Genomic DNA, 20,357 nt, shown 5'->3' with positions numbered 1-20,357 from the left:
AAATATTAATTAATGAAAAACATATGATTGCAGCAAATGCGACATGCCTAAAAAAACCCAAGCTACAGTATTTCATACCACATTAACACCCTTGAAAGGCTTTCTCTGGTATTATTGATATCAAATTCTGTCTTTGGCCTCTGTGGTGTTGTCACAAAACATTTTATAAATATTAGCAGAATTAACAGGGAAAATAACAGATTGTATTTTAGATTTCAAATAAATCACAGCATGTGTGTATCATCAAGATACAACTGAAATTATTGAATAAATGCCTTAGCTAACAATGAATAGCCTGGCCTGCCATGTGCAACACTCTGATAAGAGCATATGCCCAGTGTGTGTGTTCTGACATACTCAATTTATTATCTAGACAATATTCAGGACCCATCAGCAATGGCTACTTTCAGTATTACTGGTTAAAATATGATTTTATTTTGCACAGGCAAAATGCCGGTGCAAAATAAATGTGGAAAATATGTGGTAGACACCGTATTTTCTTCATATATACCTATTTCGTTTCAGGGCTGTTCAGATTAATGTAGGTTCAGTAAAATAAATGAAGCCAAATGCTAAGATTTTTTGGCAGTAATAGGTGGCAGTAATAATATCATAATCAAAGTCTTAATGAAAACAGTATAAGTACATAGTTTTAATATTTATTTATTTATTTATTTATGGTTATTCAGCTCTTTGACTGAATGCACTGTGAAACAGATTTGCAATTACAATTGTGCCTAAAGAAAATTGCCTCCATTACAACACATCTGTCATTGATTGAGCAGAGAAGACTCGAGAGAGACTCCAACATCTAGCCTCCTCCAAATGTCTCGTCCTTCATCAACCCCCCACCCATACATGCCAACTGGATCCTCAAGCACTATTAAATCACAGTGGTAAGAAATGTGGGCCACTGGTAATGTCACAATATGGAACTCTACGATGTAACCATCATGATGGATCATTTGGATTTCTATTAAATATTACAAAATGGAGAAAAAGATTTCCTATACAATTATATTTGAGCATGCAGTGAGAAATAAATGGTAGATTGTCAAGGAGGAATAAATAATAAATAGCAATTGTTAATAATAATAATAATCATCATCATCATCATCATCATCATAATAATAATACAAATAATAACGGCATGATACTGTTAATATATTACACATAATTTCATTTATTTATGTGAGCATGTATTTACCAAATTAATTTTATCATCAGAGCCCACCCAGTAAGCAAAAGCAAATGTGAAAGCAGAACTGACATAATCAGAAATAGTTTAATGATGGAGCTCCTTTGGGAATATTAAGAGGTTAATTGCTGAAGGAGATTAATTATACTCTCTGGACAGAATACATCAGGGCATCTACTGTATTAACCCAACAACAGGTCAACCATTTTGTGCAAGCTTGCTGTGTGCCGCATAGCATCTCTCATACTGTGAAATGTGGGCAAAGCAGCTACCATTTAAAGAAAAGTATACCATTTAAAATATATATTGCTTGTTTATAATATTTTTTCCCCTCTAAATCATATATATATCTTTTTTTCTTTCTTTTTTTTTTTTAATTATTAAACTTTAATGTTTGTGGACCCATACCCTCTCTCCATTTATTTATTTTTATAGCAATGTCATAAGAACAAGACATTTAAATTCAAAACTGCTTAAGGGTAGTTGACATGAAATACAATTGGAATCCTGCGTTGTGACATGCTATACACCATTTAATCTTCCCATCTCTGAATTCGTTTATAATTATCATAATATCATGAATGCAGCTTTTATGACCTCATATAAATTGAGAGACTACTTGGAATATTTGTACTTTGAAAAGTTCATTTGTCACACTGCAGGAACATTGAAAATGAACTAGTGTAGGCAAAAAGATTATTCAAAATGATGAGAAACTTGATATACACTAAGATATACACCTACCCTTATAGGCCTACATTCATATACATTTTAATCTAAAATCTTGTTGATAAAAAAAAAAATAAAAATAAAAATAAAAATCCATTGACAGTTTGTGTCAGCTTCTCTTAAATTGCTTTTCTTTCTTTTATTTTTTTCTTCTATTTTGTACTATTTCTAGGACACTAATAAAATAAACAAAATTGTGAAATTTGCCACATTAACAACTTTGCACAAAAGGAAAGATTTCCTTCAGCTTCCATTAAAGCATACACAATGCTTTTTGGGTCGTATTCATGCTGAGATCATCATGGGTCATCAGGTTTTGTCCATGCCAGCTTACTGTCATTAAAACAAAAGGGGGACATACAAAATTCTGAAATTCATGTTAATTTTTCTACTTTTTACTGTTGTGAAAAATTAAACAACTAAATTTATATTAAATTCAGAAATTGCAAAATAGATGCATTTTCACCAGTGGTCTTAGACTTTTGGACTTTACTGTAAATACTTACTTTTTTATAGGAACCAAATTATTATTGGGCATGAGATATTAAAACACATTATAATCTATAATACTTTATTTTTATCTGATAACATACGGCAGTCATGCTTTTATATAACATCATCTCAATACATTTATTATATTTTTTTTACACAGAATATTTTACATTAGGCCCAAACAGTTAGAAATATACAAAACAATATTTTGTTTGACTAGACATATTATCTATGCTCTTATAATCTTCCATTATTGTTATTCATTTGTTATTTTACTACTCTTTTTTACATTTCAGAAAGATATGTGCTTTAGTTTCTGAGATCAATGCATTATTGCAGTAAAAAGCAAATAATATATGGTTCTTGAACAAGACAAAAATCTCAGAACGGACATTCACAGGTACTTTTACACGGTACAGTTTTACAACATTGTTTCAGAGACAAATCTGATGTTAAATTTATACATTTTAACTAAAACGCTTATTGATTGCACATTTTCATCAGACCTCTTGCAGACAATAAATTTACTAATTCATCCAGATCCCTCTCACATGTAGCTGCAATAGAAGCAAACTAACAGTGTTCTTTTTCAGATACTTTTTGTGGCTTGTGAAGTTAAAGCTTTGTGCTTTTCACCAGTGGAATTCCAAAATAAAAAAGTGGAATGTCGCCTCTCTCTCTGTCATATATTATTTAATTTAAATTATGTATTGCCCAACTAGTCTGTGTATTTAAAAAGAAAATATAATTTTCCTTGACATCTTTTCATTCGAAACACTGGCTCAGGCAATTTTTGACACAGAGTGCTGGTTTGTCAATGATGTCTGACAAAATGACCCTAGAAACCATGGCAACAGGCTATAGCTTTTGCTCAGAACTGATTATTTGCTGAAGACTGTTCACAGCTATAATCTTTTTTGATCCAGGAGAGCTAATTTTGGTCACTTTTGCCATTTTTCCTGAGGAGTGGCATGCAAATGTGGTGAGAACGATTAACAGTGGTTTCATGGGGTACCTGTGCCCTAAAAATTACATTTCATACCCTGTGCTTTGCAGTGATGCGATGCAAAACAGTTTCTCAGATCGGTCATAGAGCATAAATATGAATTTGGTCCTTCTTACTCTCACATAGAAAACATGTCTAAAATGATCCTTAAAAAAAACACATACAAAGTTATTTTTTGTCTTAGAAAATAAAGGAGAAAATTGTAACAGTCTTTTGTGACGTCAATTTGCCCCTATGGCTGGTAATTCATCATTGCTTAGGGCATCTGTAAACCCAAATCCATACTGGTCTTGTGCTTTTCAGGGTTTTCCCAAGGACTAAAGTGGAGAAGGGGTGTCTGAAACAGTAAAGTCTTGAAAAGTCATTGTAGTCTGGCTTAGTAACCTTGATAATGATCACAAGATCCAATCTCGCCCTGTTGCACATTCCCATATTCTCGCTCCCTGTATATACTGTATATATATATATATATATATATATATATATATATATATATATATATATATATATATATATATACCACCTGCCTAATATTGTGTAGGTCCCCCTTGTGCTTCCAAAACAGCGCCAACTTGCATCTCAGAATAGCATTCTATTCTTCTCACCACAATTGTACAGAGTGGTTATCTGAGTTACCGTAGACTTTGTGAGTTCGAACCAGCCTGGCCATTCTCGGCTGACCTCTCTCATCAACAAAGCTCACTGGATGTTTTTTGTTTTTGGCACCATTTGGTGTAAATTCTGTTGTTTTCACCATTTGGCTGAGACTGTTGTTGCATGAAAATCCCAGGAGATCAGCAGTTACAGAAATACTCAAACCAGCCCATCTGGCACCAACTATCATGCCACGGTGTAAATCACTGAGATCACATGTTTTCCCCATTCTGATGGTTGATGTGAAAATTAACTGAAGCTCCTGACTCGTATCTGAATGATTTTATGCACTGCACTGCTGCCACACAATTGGCTGATTAGATAATCGCATGGATGAATGTTGGTGCCAGACGAAATACACGGATGCAAAAACATCCAGTGAGTGGCAGTTCTGTGGACGGAAATGCCTTGTTGATGAGAGAGGTCAACAGAGAATGACCAGACTGGTTCGAACTGTCAAAATTTATGGTGAGTCAGATAATCGCTCTGTACATTGTGGTGAGAAGAATAGCATCTCAGAATGCTTTTGTTGGCAGTATGTTTTGGCTGCACGAGGGGGACCTACACAATATTAGGCAGGTGATTTTAATGTTGTGGCTGATCGGTATACATACATACATATATATATATATATATATATATATATATATATATATATATATATATATATATATATATATATATATATATATATATAGATAGATAGATAGATAGATAGATAGATAGATACAATCAAATACAATTTGATTCTAATCTACAGTTGTACTTTTATATTGTAATACATTAATTACATGTAATATCAAATTAACACAGTGGTGTTGGAATTTCATTGGAATGCCAAATTTTGAATTATCATTTAATTGACAAGTAATCCTGTGGTTACTCTGTGGCCTTTTTTTTTTTTTTTTTTGAAAGACTGATATCTTGCATATGAAATACAGATAAAGCCTAGAACATTGCTGGATATATATATATATATATATATATATATATATATATATATATATATATATATATATATATATATATATTTTTTTTTTTTTTTGGATCATATACTGTATATGGTTCCAAACAAAAATAAAGATAATATGTTATCAGGTTGGTTTTCCCTTAGAGGTAGGTGATTATATTTCAGACATGGAAGTCCTTGGTTGTGTTCAACCATGATAACTTTTTAATTAACTCTCTAAAAGTTGACCTTTGATAATACAGGGTAGGCGAAGGGGACTTCAGATGTAGGCCTCGTCATTGGCCGGGGTGGGGTTTTCAGGTTGCTGTTCGGGCCCGTTCTCCTGACTTCGAACCACCGTTGTGGGCTGAATCATTATCCGAAGGCGCTGAAAAAGTTAAAAAATTCATCAGTTGCCATTTCAGGAAAGATAAAATATTCCTATCGAGGAAAGAAAGTAAAAATCATGACCTTGATTGCTATGATTAGGAAATCAAGATATAATGGAAGCCAAATCCAAACGTTTGCTTCCCTTTTTGGAAATGCTGATTCAAGTCTATCAGGATTATTACATGCTGCAACTGTGATGTTCACATAAAACTGACATAAAAAAACTGGTGCTAATTGCTAGTCTCAGAAACCTGCCTCAGACATAGAGATGTATGGTTCACGTGGAGAAAAAACAGCTTTAGCAAAAACTCTTATGTGTCTAATTTGTTCAGTCAGTCCAAATCACTGATTGCATGCTCAAATGGCAAGAACTCAAGACTAATTGCTGCAATTAGAATACATCCAATAGCCACGAAATAGGAACAGTGCATGCTTCACCCCATGCTGGAACATCAGCATTAATAATGCAAGCAATCTAAATCAATTATGGCATCATCAGCAAAGACACTTTCATGTTCCCTGATAGGTGCACCTGTGGCTGAGAGATCTTTCACATGCACTAAGAAGGTAGCATTACCTCTTTGTATGAGCCCTTCAGAGTGAGGAACATGTAGCCCATGTATCCTGGTATAAGAATCATGGAGGACAGGGCCATGCACCATCCTACACCTTGTCCCCATTTTGGGAATACATAACTATTCATTGTTAGTGGCACCATCTGAACTGCACTGAAGAGGAACACACCCTTCAAGAGAAAGAACAAACAGTATATGATTAGTTAGTTCATACTGTCTTAGAATTGCTTTTAGTACACAAAGACACTTTAAGACTACTTACCGCCACAATCAAAGGGGTGAATACAACCCAGCACAGCTTCCACCAAATGCACGGCTTATATCCAATCATCTCCTCAATGTTGCCATAGAATTTATTGACACCTGCAAGCAGGCACAACATAAGAGAGTACAGGGTTATTAAGTACTGCATGTATAACACATGCATGTGCACTTCATTTAGGATTACTGTGAGGTGAAGGTTTGCTATGTGCACCCTTTTGATAAATGCAAATAGAGAATCATGCAGTAGTTTGCATAATCAAGCCTGCCATGCAAAACCGTTAAGATTGTAAAGGTTCATATTCATTCAAATGAACTGACTGTGGAAATGAGTCTGGCACCCAGATTTGCATAAATTATAAAGATCTTTGATTTTAAAAAAAATAGTATGTGTTATGCATTGTGTCTGTATGCGTAAAATAAAAAGGCAAATGAATGACTAATTACAAACTATAACCAAAACAATGGTTTAGTGGTAAAAATCTGTAACAGAGTAGTTGACAAATAACATCTCCATTAATTAAGAAAGATTTTAGGTTAAAAATTGCATTAAAAAAAAAAAAATGTTAACATAAAAAATGTGGTAACATCTGAATAAACTGGTTTTATTCAAGTCAAGATTATTATTTCACATCACTAAATCAACCTGAATACACTATGTTACACCAACAAAACTAGAAATAGAAATCAAGTAGAAATTGCTCCCTACGGTATAAATTGCAGGTTAACTTATTCATTTTAAATGGACCTTTGGTGTGACAATTTTCTTTCTTTTTTTTAGAACAATTATTCCACATTTTCTCTCAATTAATATGAGGTCATAAAACAATGTTTCAAAACAATCGAAACATTATTAAATGAAGTATAGCATGTCATACTGTAGGAAACTGCTGAAACTGTGTGAAATTTAATTTCAACTACCAAATAACATGATATCTGATTGGAAAACTGACATTTACCCATTGAACTGTTTGACAAAAAAGTTTAAATATTTACCATAGAACCAGGATATTGAGATGCATTCAAAGAATACCAAGAACAGCAGACACATTCCACTAGCAGAGTAGTAGTCAAACAGTTTGAACACATAGAGGCCACCCTGTAGACAAAATAATTCCCATGATTAGTGACAGAATTGATTAATTTAGATTATTTTAGAAAACCTGGCTACAGTGACCTGCCCCCTCTCATCTAGATAGCAGTGTTTTAGGCTTCAATGGCTGTGGATATGTGGAAGTATAGCAAATCAATCTTTCTCTTTTCTGCTTAGGATGGAGAGATGTGTAGTCACATGACTGGGTTTTGAATTTATGTAGTATATGGGTAAGGATAACATAATTTAACATGGTCACCAAAATGTTAAAATTGTTGTGAGTATCTTGGTGACTTGCTGTACTAACACGTGAAGTGGGCTCTGTATTCAAGTCAACGGGAAACAAAATGTGCAACCTATTGTACTTCCGTAATGTGACATACTTCTGAGTGAATGTTCCATAACAAAATGGAGCCACACCTGAAAACAAGTGTGGAGGTCTACTTCCCTACTGAGACACCCTTTGGCTGAAACCAAAGTGTTTTGGTGATGTCAACTGAAAAGGAAAATTGTTTCACAAGCAAAGCAAGTTATCACATTTTGATGAAAGATTACCAAGACATTATGAAAGTAAATTATAATATTAGTAGTATTAAAAAAAGTAAATAGGGTTCATTTTGATGTCATATTGAAACCCTAGAGTCTTATTCCATCATTATTACCATTTAAATAATCTATTCCTATTCCTAAGGATCTGTTTATATATTTTTAAATAAAAACATGTATTTAAACATATGTCTACAACTAAGTGTTTCCTAATTTTATAAGCAGTTCACAATATTGCACCAAATTTAAAACTTTGTGCCATTCTGCCAGTCATGCCTAACATGCATAGAGATGTCTCTGTAGACTTAATATAACAGTTTGAGGTTGTATTGTGGTGGAACTCTCCGGAGTCATTACATATCTATGTGAAAACACTCAAATGTTTGTGTACTAACAGGTGATCTTATTTAATGCAACTTCAAGAGCTTTTATTTTGCTCTTTTTATTTATATTTTAATATTTCTAGATTAGATATCTCATTATCTATATATCACCGTGATCAGCCTCCTACTCGTTTTAGGGGGAGATGTGAAACCCACATAAAGAAGAGAAAAAGTCTATAGCCATGTAATAGGGAAAATAGGAAGATGCATTTACCTGCGTGATGTTTGACAGGCCGATCAAATAAGACACAAGGCAGACAACAGCGATAAAGATCTCTCGTCTTCCTCGCAGCAAGTGAGGGAACTCATCCACAAGAGCAGTGATGAAGCCCTCCACTGTACAGAACTACACAGAATATAAAACATTACTGAGCATTTATTTTAGAAGTTTGGATTTAAAACAACACTGCAAAATAAAACTTTTGTCAAGTAACCTAAAAATGTGCATCATGCGGTAAGATCTAAATTAACTAGTTTAACTAGTTTAGTCTTTTTGGAATACTTGATTCTGACTGGTTAATCACATCATTCTGTGGTCCAATATTTTTGTTTACTGGCTGCTAAACTGTATAATTGAAAATTATCCCAGGCAACCGACTGCCTTCAAAGCTCAGCTAGTTTCATATCTCTCCTATCACTCCATGGTCGCTTTCTTCTTGCATAATAAACTAATTAAAACTCAGGTCAAAACAGTATTTCATGTCCATTTATTTATTTGAATAGCCATGTAATAAGCAGCATTATTATCCTTTACACTGAAAAAAATAAAATAAAATAAATAAATAAATACAATTTGTCAGGTAACCTAACATTTTTCTTCATGTGGTAAAATTTAATTAACTGGGTTTATTCAAGTCAAAAATATTATTGAATAATCTTAATATTACTGATAACACTTTACAATAAGGTTCCATTTGTAAACATTGTTAATGCGTAAGGAAAAATGAAGTAACAATGGACAGTATATTTTTAGAGCATTTATTAATCTTGGTTAATGCCAGATAATGAAAATACAATTATTCATTGTTAGTTCATGTTAATTAATGTAGTTCCCTATCTGTCACTCACTTGACGTTGTGTTGATGTAGTGACACTAGAGGTCACTCTTGGGAGCCCGAGACACCTCTGGTCTTTGATAAAAGGCCAATGAAAATTGGCGAGTGGTATTTGCATACCACTCCCCGAGACATACGGGTATAAAAGGAGCTGGTATGCAACCACTCATTCAGATTTTCTCTTCGGAGCCGAACGGTCGATGTTTACTGAGCTGACTGTTCATTCGCCTCTGCTGGATCTGACGGCGCATTTCAGTGGCTTCTCCCTCCTCTGCACTGGTGCACTGCAGAGAACGCCCCTGGGCACTTCAGCAGAAAAAAGACAGTATATTTCTCTAAAAGAGTGGCACACACGGAACGTCTTTTTAAAGACGCATCTTTTTAAAGATGCCTTTCCGATTGTGTGTTATTCCTGGTTGCGGTCGTTACCTCTCAACTTCTGACGGTCACGATCGCTGTCTTTCGTGTCTGGGTGCGACCCATGCGGTGACAGCATTCGTGGATGGATCATGTTCTCACTGAGAGAACATGACCATGGCAACGTTGTGGTCACGGCTTGCTTTCGTAAGAAAGCCACGGCTCCCCGCCTCAGTCCTTCTACCTACGGGTATGAGGCCAGAGCGGCTAGCACTGGGCCCCTTTGGGCCGGCCCCAGCATGGAGCCCACCACAGGAAGCAGACGCCACCCGTCTCACGCCCGGCCACCAAGAACCCTCGCACGGCTTCGAAGCGCCCCTGAGACGGGCGACACAGGGACGATGAAACCCACCTTGGAGCTGGTAAGCAGACCACTCCATCCCCCGGTGGAGGGCTGGGAGGAGAATCTTTTGTTGCTTTTTCATTTAATTTCGCCACATGCCCAAATGGCTGCGGTACCCAACAGTTAAGAAAAAGAGCGGTTTCCTCGTTCCCTGGGTCATGTACCCGGTGTGCACGGCCGTCACCACGACCACTGTCCACCTTTCCATCCTTGCAGGTTTGGCGCTCCAGTGGCGGTCTCCCCGCCCCTGCGCGCTCAGCTGTGGCACAAATCCGCCCCAGATGTGACAGTCTCAATGGATCATGAGGACAGGCCTCTTCCTCCCCCATCCCAGGCTGTTCGAGGGGTGGTCACAAGGAGCCAGGTAAGTGCTTTGATGTCCCTGAACTCAGCATGGCCACAACATGGCATGGGACCTCGAGCTCCGCCCCACCGCAAGGCCCCACCTGCCGGTACGTCTGACGAGATTGTCCCCAAGGTCCCCCTCGCTTGGAGTTTGGATGCGTGGCTTGCGCTTTCCAATCCGTCACAATGGCTGATCCGGACCGTCTGTCTCGGCTACGCGATTCAGTTCACCAGGCATCTACCCAGGTTCAGCGGCATCCACTTCACCTCGGTGAAGGGTGAGAACGCTGCTACCTTGCGCACGGAGATCACTACCCTCCTACGGGAGGATGCGATAGAGCCTGCCCCTCCGGCCGAGATGAAGAAGGGGTTTTACAGCCCCTACTTCATTATACCAAAAAAAGGCGGTGGGTTGTGGCCAATCTTGGACCTGCGAGTACTGAACCGGGCTTTACACAGACTCCCGTTCAAGATGCTGACTCAAAAATGCATTCAGGCGAGCGTCCGGCATCAAGATTGGTTCGCGGCGGTAGACCTGAAGGACGTGTACTTCCACGTCTCGATTCTACCTTGACATAGACATTTTACATTTACATTTTTACATTTATGCATTTGGCAGACGCTTTTATCCAAAGCGACTTACAGTGCCCTTATTACAGGGACAATCCCCCTGGAGCAACCTGGAGTTAAGTGCCTTGCTCAAGGACACAATGGTGGTGGCTGTGGGAATTGAACCAACAACCTTTTGCTTACCAGTTCAGTGCTTTAGTCCACTACGCCACCACCACTCCCATGTATGTCACAGACACTTCCTGTGGTTTGCATTCGAGGGTCAGGCGTATCAGTACATGGTCCTCCCTTTCGGTCTGTCCTTGTCCCCTCGCGTCTTCACGAAGGTCGCAGAGGCAGCTCTTTCCCCATTGAGGGAAGTGGGCATTCGCATTCTCAACTATCTCGATGATTGGCTAATGCTAGCCCACTGTCGGGATATGCTGTGTGCATACAGGGACCTGGTGCTCTCGCACCTCAGCCGACTAGGGCTTTGGGTCAACTGGGAAAAGAGCAAGCTCCTCCCGGTTCAGAGCATCTCTTTTCTCAGTTTGGAGTTGGACTCAGTTTCATTGACGGCGCACCTCACGAACGAGCGTGCACAGTCGTTGCTGACCTGTTTGAAGGTGTTCAAACAGAAAACAGCAGTTCCACTGAAACTCTTTCAGAGGCTCCTGGGGCATATGGCATCCTCAGCGGTGGCCGCTCCGCTCGGGTTGATGCATATGAGACCGCTTCAGCACTGGCTTCAGACTCGAGTCCCGAGATGGGCATGGCGCCGCGGGACACATCGCGTGGCTATCACACTGATCTGTCACCACCTCTTCAGCCCTTGGACCGACCTCACGTTTCTATGGGTAGGTGTTCCCCTAGAGCAAGTCTCCAGGTGTGTAGTGGTTACAACAGACGCTTCCAAAACAGGCTGGGGTGCTGTATGCAATGGGCACGCAGCCGCCGGCTTATGGATGGGCCCGCGGCTGTGTCGGCACATCAACTGCCTCGAGTTGCTGGCAGTTCTGCTCGCCCTGCGGAGGTTTCGGCCGTTGATCCAGGGCAAGCACGTGTTAGTTCGGACAGACAACACGGCAACGGTAGCATATGTCAACCATCGAGGCAGTCTGCGCTCCCGTTGTATGTCACAACTCACCCGCCGTCTCCTCCTCTGGAGTCAGCAGCATCTCAAATCGCTGCGAGCCAATCATATCCCAGGTGACCTCAACACTGCAGCGGACGTGCTGTCATGGCAGGTTACCCTCAAGGGAGAGTGGGGACTCCACCCTCAGGTGGTCCAGCTGATTTGGAGTCAATTCGGACAGGATAGACCTGTTCACCTCCCAAGAATCCTCCCACTGCCCGATCCGGTACGCCCTGACCGAGGCATCTCTCGGTATACCCACGGTAGTAGACACGATCACTCAGGCTAGGGCCCCCTCTACGAGGTGCCTGTATGCCTTTAAGTGGCGTCTGTTCGCTAAGTGGTGTTCTTCCTGACGCAAAGACCCCCAGAGATGTGCAGTCAGATCTGTGCTTTCCTTCCTGCAGGAGAGGTTGGAAGGGCGGCTGTCCCATTCCACCTTGAAGGTGTATGTAGCCGCTATAGCGGCACACCACGACACAGTGGACGGTAAGTCCTTAGGGAAGCACGACCTGATCATCAGGTTCCTGAGAGGTGCCAGGAGGTTGAATCCCTTCATACCGCACCTCGTTCCCTCATGGGACCTCTCTGTAGTTCTTCAGGGTCTACAGAGAGCCCCCTTTGAGCCTTTGCAGTCAGCTGAGCTTAAGGCACTCTCCTTGAAGACTGCCCTCCTGACTGCGCTCACTTCCATCAAGAGGGTAGGAGACTTGCAAGCGTTCTCTGTCAGCGAAACGTGCCTGGAGTTCGGTCTGGGCTACTCTCACGTGATCCTGAGACCCCGACCGGGCTATGTGCCCAAGGTTCCCACAACCCCTTTTAGGGACCAGGTGGTGAACCTGCAAGCGCTGCCCCAGGAGGAGGCAGACCCAGCCCTGATGTCACTGTGTCCGGTGCGCGCTTTACGCATCTATTTGGATTGCACGCAGAGCTTTAGAGTCTCTGAGCAGCTCTTTGTCTGCTTTGGTGGACAGCGGAAAGGAAGCACTGTCTCCAAGCAGAGGATCGCCCACTGGCTCATTGACGCCATAACTATGGCATATCACACCCAGGACTTGCCGCCCCCGGTAGGGCTACGAGCCCATTCTACCAGGGGTGTAGCGGCCTCCTGGGCCTTGACCAGGGGCGCCTCTCTAACAGACATTTGCAGAGCAGCGGGCTGGGCAACACCCAACACCTTTGCGAGGTTCTACAACCTCCGGGTGGAACCTGTTTCGTCCTGTGTAGTGGCACACACAAGCAGGTAAGTCCGGGACAGCCGGCCGGGTGTATCGCTTGCATATAGCGCCTTTCACCTCCTCTGAGCTGAAGATGTGCGCCGTTAACTCCCAGTAGTGTTCACAAACTGTGTTCCCTGGTTGATTTCCTCCGAGCCCTGTGGCAGACGAGTTTTCGGAGAGACTCGCTGCTAGCCCAGTACACGTGTAAACTAAAGCCCCGTACTGGGGTAGGTGCTCCGCATGTGGCGGTTCCCCGTAGGTAACCCCATGCAACGTATATCTTCCGCTAATTCGTTTCCCTGTTGGCAAACGGAGTCTTCCTCCGGCAGAGGCCCCTCTACCCCAGTCGCCATGCTTGTAGTAATGCCTCCCCCGTAGGGTAGGACCTACCATGGGACTTCTCCACATGGCATACTCCTGACATAGCTCAGCAAAACCATGTGACGTATTTCCACTTAAATATCCCCCCCTCTCTCTGGGCGAGGTGTGGTCTCTGTGGTGTCCTCCCCTTGGGAGGGACACCCCCCCGACTAGACCTGGTTGGCCCAGGTCCCCCTTTTTTTTAGGGAGTGGGAATAAAAAAGGGGATAAGAGGCCACGACACGTCTCTATCTTTTGGGTAGTCGACTTGTCCCAAAGGGCTGTTCGACACTCATAACAGTGTTGGGGGAGGTTACGTGTCAGCCTGGTGTGCTGGCTACGAGGCACACAGTGGTCTGCCCGTCACACACCACCAGTTCACGTAACACAGTTCAGCCAGTTGAGACGTTTTTGTATGGGGACCCCTAGTGTCACTACATCGACACAACGTCGAGTGAGTGACAGATAGGGAACGTCCTGGTTACTTGCGTAACCTCCGTTCCCTGATGGAGGGAATGAGACATTGTGTCCCTCCTGCCACAACGCTGAACTACCCGCTGAAATGGCCGGGACCTTGTCTCGGCTCCTCAGCATAAAACCTGAATGAGTGTTTGCATACCAGCTCCTTTTATACCCATATGTCCGGGGGAGTGGTATGCAAATACCACTCGCCAATTTTCATTGGCCTTTTTTCAAAGACCAGAGGTGTCTCGGGCTCCCAAGATTGACCCCTAGTGTCACTACATCGACACAACGTCTCATTCCCTCCATCAGGGAACAGAGGTTACGCAAGTAACCAGGACGTTAACTGGTGTTAACAAAAGGAACCTTATTGTAAAGTGTTACCGTATTATTTTGTCATTTTTAGAAGATCAAGTACAAATAGAACCTTAATGTAACAGATACAGCAGAAATAGCTCATAATAACGGCACATTTTCAATTTTACAGTGTGGTGTATTTGAGATTTTGGGTAAATCAGCGATATTTACTTTTTGTAATTGTTTAGCCACTAATCCATTATTCGGTTTCTAAAATTTTATAAACCATCTGTTTTAAATCAGATGCATGTGGAATCAAACAACTTAAAGAGATCAAATTTTTTTGGAGATTACCTCTCACCACTAGCTATGTCTTTTAGTTCCTAATGGAACTAAATTAAATTAAAAGTTACTTTGAAGAGATGTAGAATATCTGTGGCCATCCTGCCATTTCTAATACCATTAATAGAGTTTTACCCCCAGAGAAACATGTGTTTTACCTGACTGTCAATGCCAAGCATAAGCAACATTGAGAAAAACAGAATTGCCCAGAGTGGTGAGATTGGCAGCTGGGTGACTGCCTCTGGGTAGGCCAAGAACGCCAGCCCTGGCCCTGGGGAGAAAAAAAAAAAAATCAGTTAGTTTTTTAATAGGCTACAATGCATTTATATTGCATAATACATTCTCCAAAGTCTCCCATAACTTGTAATACAAAGCTGGTCATTTTTTATGAACAGTTGTTTTAATTATAGTAATTTTCTATCATGAAACACAAGGCCACACATAACTGCTTACTGATATATAATTTAGGTCATATGTCAAAATACTTCAACACTTTTAGGTCTTTATCTAATTTCACTGTTTTGAACAGAACTGTTGCTTTTTAACTGGTATCCATCATAACTACCTGATGCAGCCACGTCTGCTATGGACCGTTGTGTGATGTGGGCCATGAAGCCCACGATAGAGAAAATGACAAATCCAGCAAACATACTAGTGAAGGAATTGATGCAGCAGACGATGATAGAATCTCTGAGAAGCAGACAAAAGTGTGTAATTGTTTAGTTATTTTTCATTTATTTATCCTCATTTATCTTGTTATCTGTCCTATTCTATTAAGGGTCATGAGGAACCATCTTGTGCAAGCAAAACCTCTTTCAGAAATGCTTATTTTGAAAGACAAAAACAAAAATGGTTATCATTTAAATTTCTTTCAATAAATCTTACAATTGCTGCATACTTGTATATGTTATTGTTGTGAGGGTTGTAGCTCCCAAGGGCAATGAGAGAGCCCAGGCCCAGACCATAAGAGAAGAAGATCTGAGTGGCTGCATCAAGCCACACCTAAGAGAACAGACGAGACATGGTACAAATTCACCAAATTATACGCCTGTGAACAAGCGTCTATTACCGTATGGTAATTACAAAGCACTCTACCTCTGATTCTTTCAGCTTGCTGAACTCAGGCGTGATATAGAACAAAATGCCCTCTTTCGCTCCAGGCAGTGTCACTCCACGGATGAAAAGAATAAATAGCATGAAGTATGGGTATGTGGCAGAGAAATATACTACCTGAAAAACAAATTAATACTGTTAAGAAAAAGCCGAAATGCTTTCATCCTGGCTCCTCACAATATGAATATTGTGTGATAAAGTACAGTGGTTCTATCAAAAGAAAAAAGTAGTTAGAGAGCTCGCTGAAACATGACAGCATATTGTTACTCATTTTGAATATTCAGAGCTTTATTTTTAAAGTATATATATATATATATATATATATATACACACACACACACACACACACACACACACACACACACTCACTGAGCACCTTATTTGGAACACCTATACACCTACTTATTCATTCATGTGATTATCTAATCAGCCAGTTATGTGGCAGCAGTGCAATGCATAAAATCATGCAGATATGGGTCAGGAGCTTCAGTTGATGATCATATCAACCATCAGAATGGGGGAAAAAATGTGATCTCAGTGATTGACCATGGCAAAATTGTTGGTGCCAGATGGGATGGTTTGAGTATTTCTGTAACTGCTGATCTCCTGGGATTTTCACACACAACAGTCTCTAGAGTTTACTCAGAATGGTGCCAAAAACAAAAAAACATCCAGTGAGCAGGAGTTCTGTGGACGGAAATGCCTTGTTGATGAGAGAGGTCAACGGAGAATGGCCAGACTGGTTAGAGCTGACAAAAAGGCAACGGTTTTTCAGATAACAACTCTGTACGATTGTAGTGAGCAGAATAGCATCTCAGAATGCACAACACATTGAACCTTGAGGTGGATGGGCTACAACAGCAGAAGACCACATTGGGCACTTTATTAGAACCATAGTGTTCCTAATAAAGTGCTAAGTGAGTGTATATATTGAGTGTATAATATATATATATATATATATATATATATATATATATATATATATATATATATATATATATATATACTTGGAATATATTTGAAATTATATTTGTGATTTGGAAGAACATAGCACAAGCTCTTTCATTCTTACCTTTCCAGTCCAACCTACACCCTTCCAGATACAAAAATAGACCAGAACCCAGGCAATGGCCAGTGTTATTGCTAGTGGCAGTCTTATCTCTCCCGGCTTTTCCAAACCATCAGTCAGTTGATGCATGTTACGTCTGAGAGGGAAAGGGGAATAAACATTATAAGAAAATGTAAGTCTAGAATTTATATCTGTCAGACCACATAACCCACAAACAGTTTAAAACAGAGCTCATCTAATAGACCATTCAAATCATTCAACTGGGGTTGTTTGCCAAAAATAGCACAATAACTGCATTTTTGTGAAACAACACTGGTTCGCTTACACAGCTGAGGACAAAAGGAAAGTGTTTGTATCTTGCTAGAATACAAAATTCCAAACTGTTGAAAAAAAAAAAAAAAATGCCCTTACTCCCAAAACTCCACAACAGCACTTGTCATGTTGGCGGTGTTTGCCATGCTGTAGTTTGAGAAACATTTTTCTGTATTCCAAGGGTTGTCACAAGATTTCCATGGGAGATCCTGAAACAGGACATTTCAAAGAGGACAATCCCTGAAACAGCAGTGTTTATGCAGTGCAATAGTCTAGTCATTTTTTGTCATGTATTTGATAAGATATGTGAAGTGGTGGAATGTTTATTTATGCCTAAAGTAGAAAACAGTAGAAAACTTACTGTGGTGAATGAGTTATAGAGATAGTAAATGGCCCAGGCAATTATGACGATGTAGTAAATGTTTAGCCAGAAAGACAGGACTGCTGCTGCCAGGCCGACACCTACGAAAATGATGGAAATATGTGCGCTATAATAACTCCACTAAAATAAGATATAATGTTGTTGAAGACTAAACATTCATCTGAAGGAATGGTAGAGTAGGACTGATATTTATAACGGTGCGCGTTGACGGTGGAGACTATGGAACGACACCAAGTTTGTATGTTTCTGAATATCAATGAATAATAATTTTTTGACAGGGTTATGTGTTCAACATTGTTATCAGGATTACCTTTGAACATAGGGGCCAGTTTCCACACTCCAAGACCACCAATGGATGTATATTGACCGAGGGCAGTTTCCAGAAGAAACAACGGGACTCCAGCAAATATGAGGGTCAAAAAGTAAGGAATCAAGAAGGCCCCTAAACAGATAGAAGAGTAATAAAGGGTGACAATGAGACAAATTCAAATACGTATCCGCCTTTTAAATCCACTGTTATGGTAATATTGAGAATCTTTGTGCTTCCAATGATTGCGCGCTTTGCGCATAGATTGGACCGAAAAAAAAAATAATAATAATAATAATAATAATTTTCGTTGATTAGGAGACGTCATTTTTTATCTCCTTTTGTTTTGAGAAAGGACAAAATCAGCGACTTTTCTTTACCTCCTCCGTTTTTTCCGCATAGATAAGGAAATCTCCAGACATTTCCAAGTCCAATCGCATAGCCAACACAAGACAAAAGAAAGTCAAATTTTCCCTGCCACGTTTCTCTGTCAGGAAGTTCCTTTTTCTTCTGAACTTTCACCACCAAAGTTTTTGGTTTGTCATTGGCGGTGGGCGCTTCGTTCACCTCTGTTAAAACGTGTCCATCAGAGGCTTTCGTGCCGTTCGTGGCCATGTCTCTGGGTTTGGGCCTGGCAGTTGGACGGGAGAGTTCAGCACCGGTCCACGTAGACAGCAGCTTCGCGGTTCGATTAACCAAAGACTAGAGTAAAAAACGCCAATGAAGCTTGACACCTACCTAGAAGTTAATGGTAGAAAAATCTCGTTTAGATATACATGTTATTTTGCGTGCACTTGATGTTCATCACATACATACATTCATTAAAAAATGTATAAATATAATTGACAAATAAATAAATACAAATTAGTGCATCTGCTTGGCGCACAAATAGATCGGATAAATTCCGTTTCTTCAGACAATTTGTATGCTACAGTTTTAAATTATTGAATTGCGTCAATTTTTTTATAAATCAGAAACATCAGCCACATGAATCTTAATATTTTACTAGTGTCAACGTATTTGAATGTATTAATGAATTCAAGTTAAAGGAGTGACATTTAGACGATTTTAGACGAAAACAAATAATATCCTTCGCCTTGGTGCTGTCCAACAGTTCAAAAAATCTTGTTAAATTGTTATTTATATTACAGCCTATATCTACACTACTAGCGACGCGAAAAAACTCGAACGCTCCGGTTATAACGTACAAAGCTGGGAGTCCAGAGCTTTGCTCACGGAGAGTGCTTGAGGACGCGCTGAACCGCGGACTCAAAAAGTCGCATTAAACAGTATAAACTTGCTATAAAGAAAATTCCACTGATTACAACGGGAACGGTCTAGCAGTATACATGGGTGTTAGACGACTGTTAGACTAAGATATTGACTGAAGACTAAAATATACTAAAATAAGTGACAGCGGACAGTGCGTAGAGATTTTGTAGGCATTGTATTCGCCTGATACGCGCATGCAAACATACATTTTTACACGGATAAAAGTCGATTATTTTAGGCAGAAGTGTATTTAAACACTAATTTTGAGTTTTAACCTTATAAATAATTTAGAAGAAAGTGTATTTTCCCTAAAACAAGGATAAAAAAATAAAAATAAAAAAATAAAAAAAAGACGTGTGCGGCGCAAATTACCATTGAAATACCAGTAAATCCCGTCGCTGGATTTTATATCAATCAAATGCCGTGATCCACTCACACTGGAACAGTTTCTTTTTTTTTTCTTTCTTTTTTTTTTTTTTTTTTTTTTCTGCCAGAACGGTTTAGGCGGTGTGTCCGTTGGTTCCTCTCCCAGACGAACACTTGTAATTTCACTTGTCCAGACCAGTGCAAAATGTCTCCATAAAGTCAAGTGATTCAAACAGCTATCCTGAGGGGAAAGGTGAATGAGGGTCTAGTTGCCTGGTGCTGTCCAATGCTGTGGTGCTGAAGGACAGGGGGAAAGAGTCAGAGACAGAGGAGCAGCTCCGTCTACCACGAGCGTCCGGAGATGTTACATGAAGCATAGATCCTCATTCTCAATGTCAGCTCAAAGTCGACCCTCCCTGAAAACAACATTTCCACCATTGAGATCCGAGACACTGAGCACATTCTCCTTTCAGCGGTTTTTAAATGCTTTTGTGTGTGTATGTGTGTGTGTGTGTGTGTGTGTAGGTGTGTATGTGTGTGTGTGTGTGTGTGTGTGTGTGTGTGTTTTGTTTTGTTTGATTGTTTGTTTTTCTTTCTTTCTTTCTTTCTTTCTTTCTTTCTTTTTCACCAACTTGTGTTTGTGTGTGCGTGTGTGATCATGCATGTTTTATCAGTTGACTGACAGTGGCTACTCACAGTTGTTTACTTCTTGCAAGTGTATCTATTTCCATTGTG

General features: G+C 40.0%; 1 protein-coding gene across 2 annotated transcripts; it reads right to left on the bottom strand.

Moving 5' to 3' along the window:
* Window positions 1-2,469: 2,469 nt before the first annotated feature.
* Window positions 2,470-20,065, bottom strand: slc6a1b (solute carrier family 6 member 1b). 2 transcript variants are annotated; one of them, XM_051672301.1, is made up of 15 exons: window positions 19,629-20,065; window positions 18,365-18,722; window positions 17,988-18,119; window positions 17,657-17,757; window positions 17,395-17,504; window positions 16,987-17,119; window positions 15,897-16,031; window positions 15,700-15,803; window positions 15,367-15,491; window positions 14,960-15,072; window positions 8,491-8,622; window positions 7,251-7,353; window positions 6,256-6,356; window positions 5,996-6,163; window positions 2,470-5,416 (listed from the first exon to the last, which is right to left on the bottom strand). In XM_051672301.1, exons 2-15 carry the CDS (start codon window positions 18,597-18,599, stop codon window positions 5,309-5,311), a joined length of 1,800 nt encoding a protein of 599 aa, XP_051528261.1. In that variant the 5' UTR covers window positions 18,600-18,722; window positions 19,629-20,065; the 3' UTR covers window positions 2,470-5,308. The 2 variants fall into 2 exon arrangements, with proteins under 2 accessions (XP_051528261.1, XP_051528262.1); XM_051672302.1 differs by lacking the exon at window positions 18,365-18,722.
* Between the last annotated feature and the right edge of the window lie 292 nt (window positions 20,066-20,357).

This window comes from Myxocyprinus asiaticus, chromosome 35 (genome assembly GCF_019703515.2).
Source record: "Myxocyprinus asiaticus isolate MX2 ecotype Aquarium Trade chromosome 35, UBuf_Myxa_2, whole genome shotgun sequence".
NCBI lineage: Eukaryota > Metazoa > Chordata > Actinopteri > Cypriniformes > Catostomidae > Myxocyprinus > Myxocyprinus asiaticus.
The sequence above is the reverse complement of the archived record's forward strand: the minus strand, read 5'-3'. Positions and strand labels throughout refer to the sequence as shown.

What these genes read in the sequence shown, in the direction of transcription:
- slc6a1b (XM_051672301.1), bottom strand. Translation starts at nt 18,599, where the DNA reads ATGGCCACGAACGGCACGAAAGCCTCTGATGGACACGTTTTAACAGAG. An exon ending in GCCTGTCAAACATCACGCAG is followed by an intron (nt 7,354 to 8,490) that starts GTAAATGCATCT and finishes TTTTGTCTACAG; the next exon opens with GGTGGCCTCTATGTGTTCAA. An exon ending in CTCAATATCCTGGTTCTATG is followed by an intron (nt 6,357 to 7,250) that starts GTAAATATTTAA and finishes GCCTGCTTGCAG; the next exon opens with GTGTCAATAAATTCTATGGC.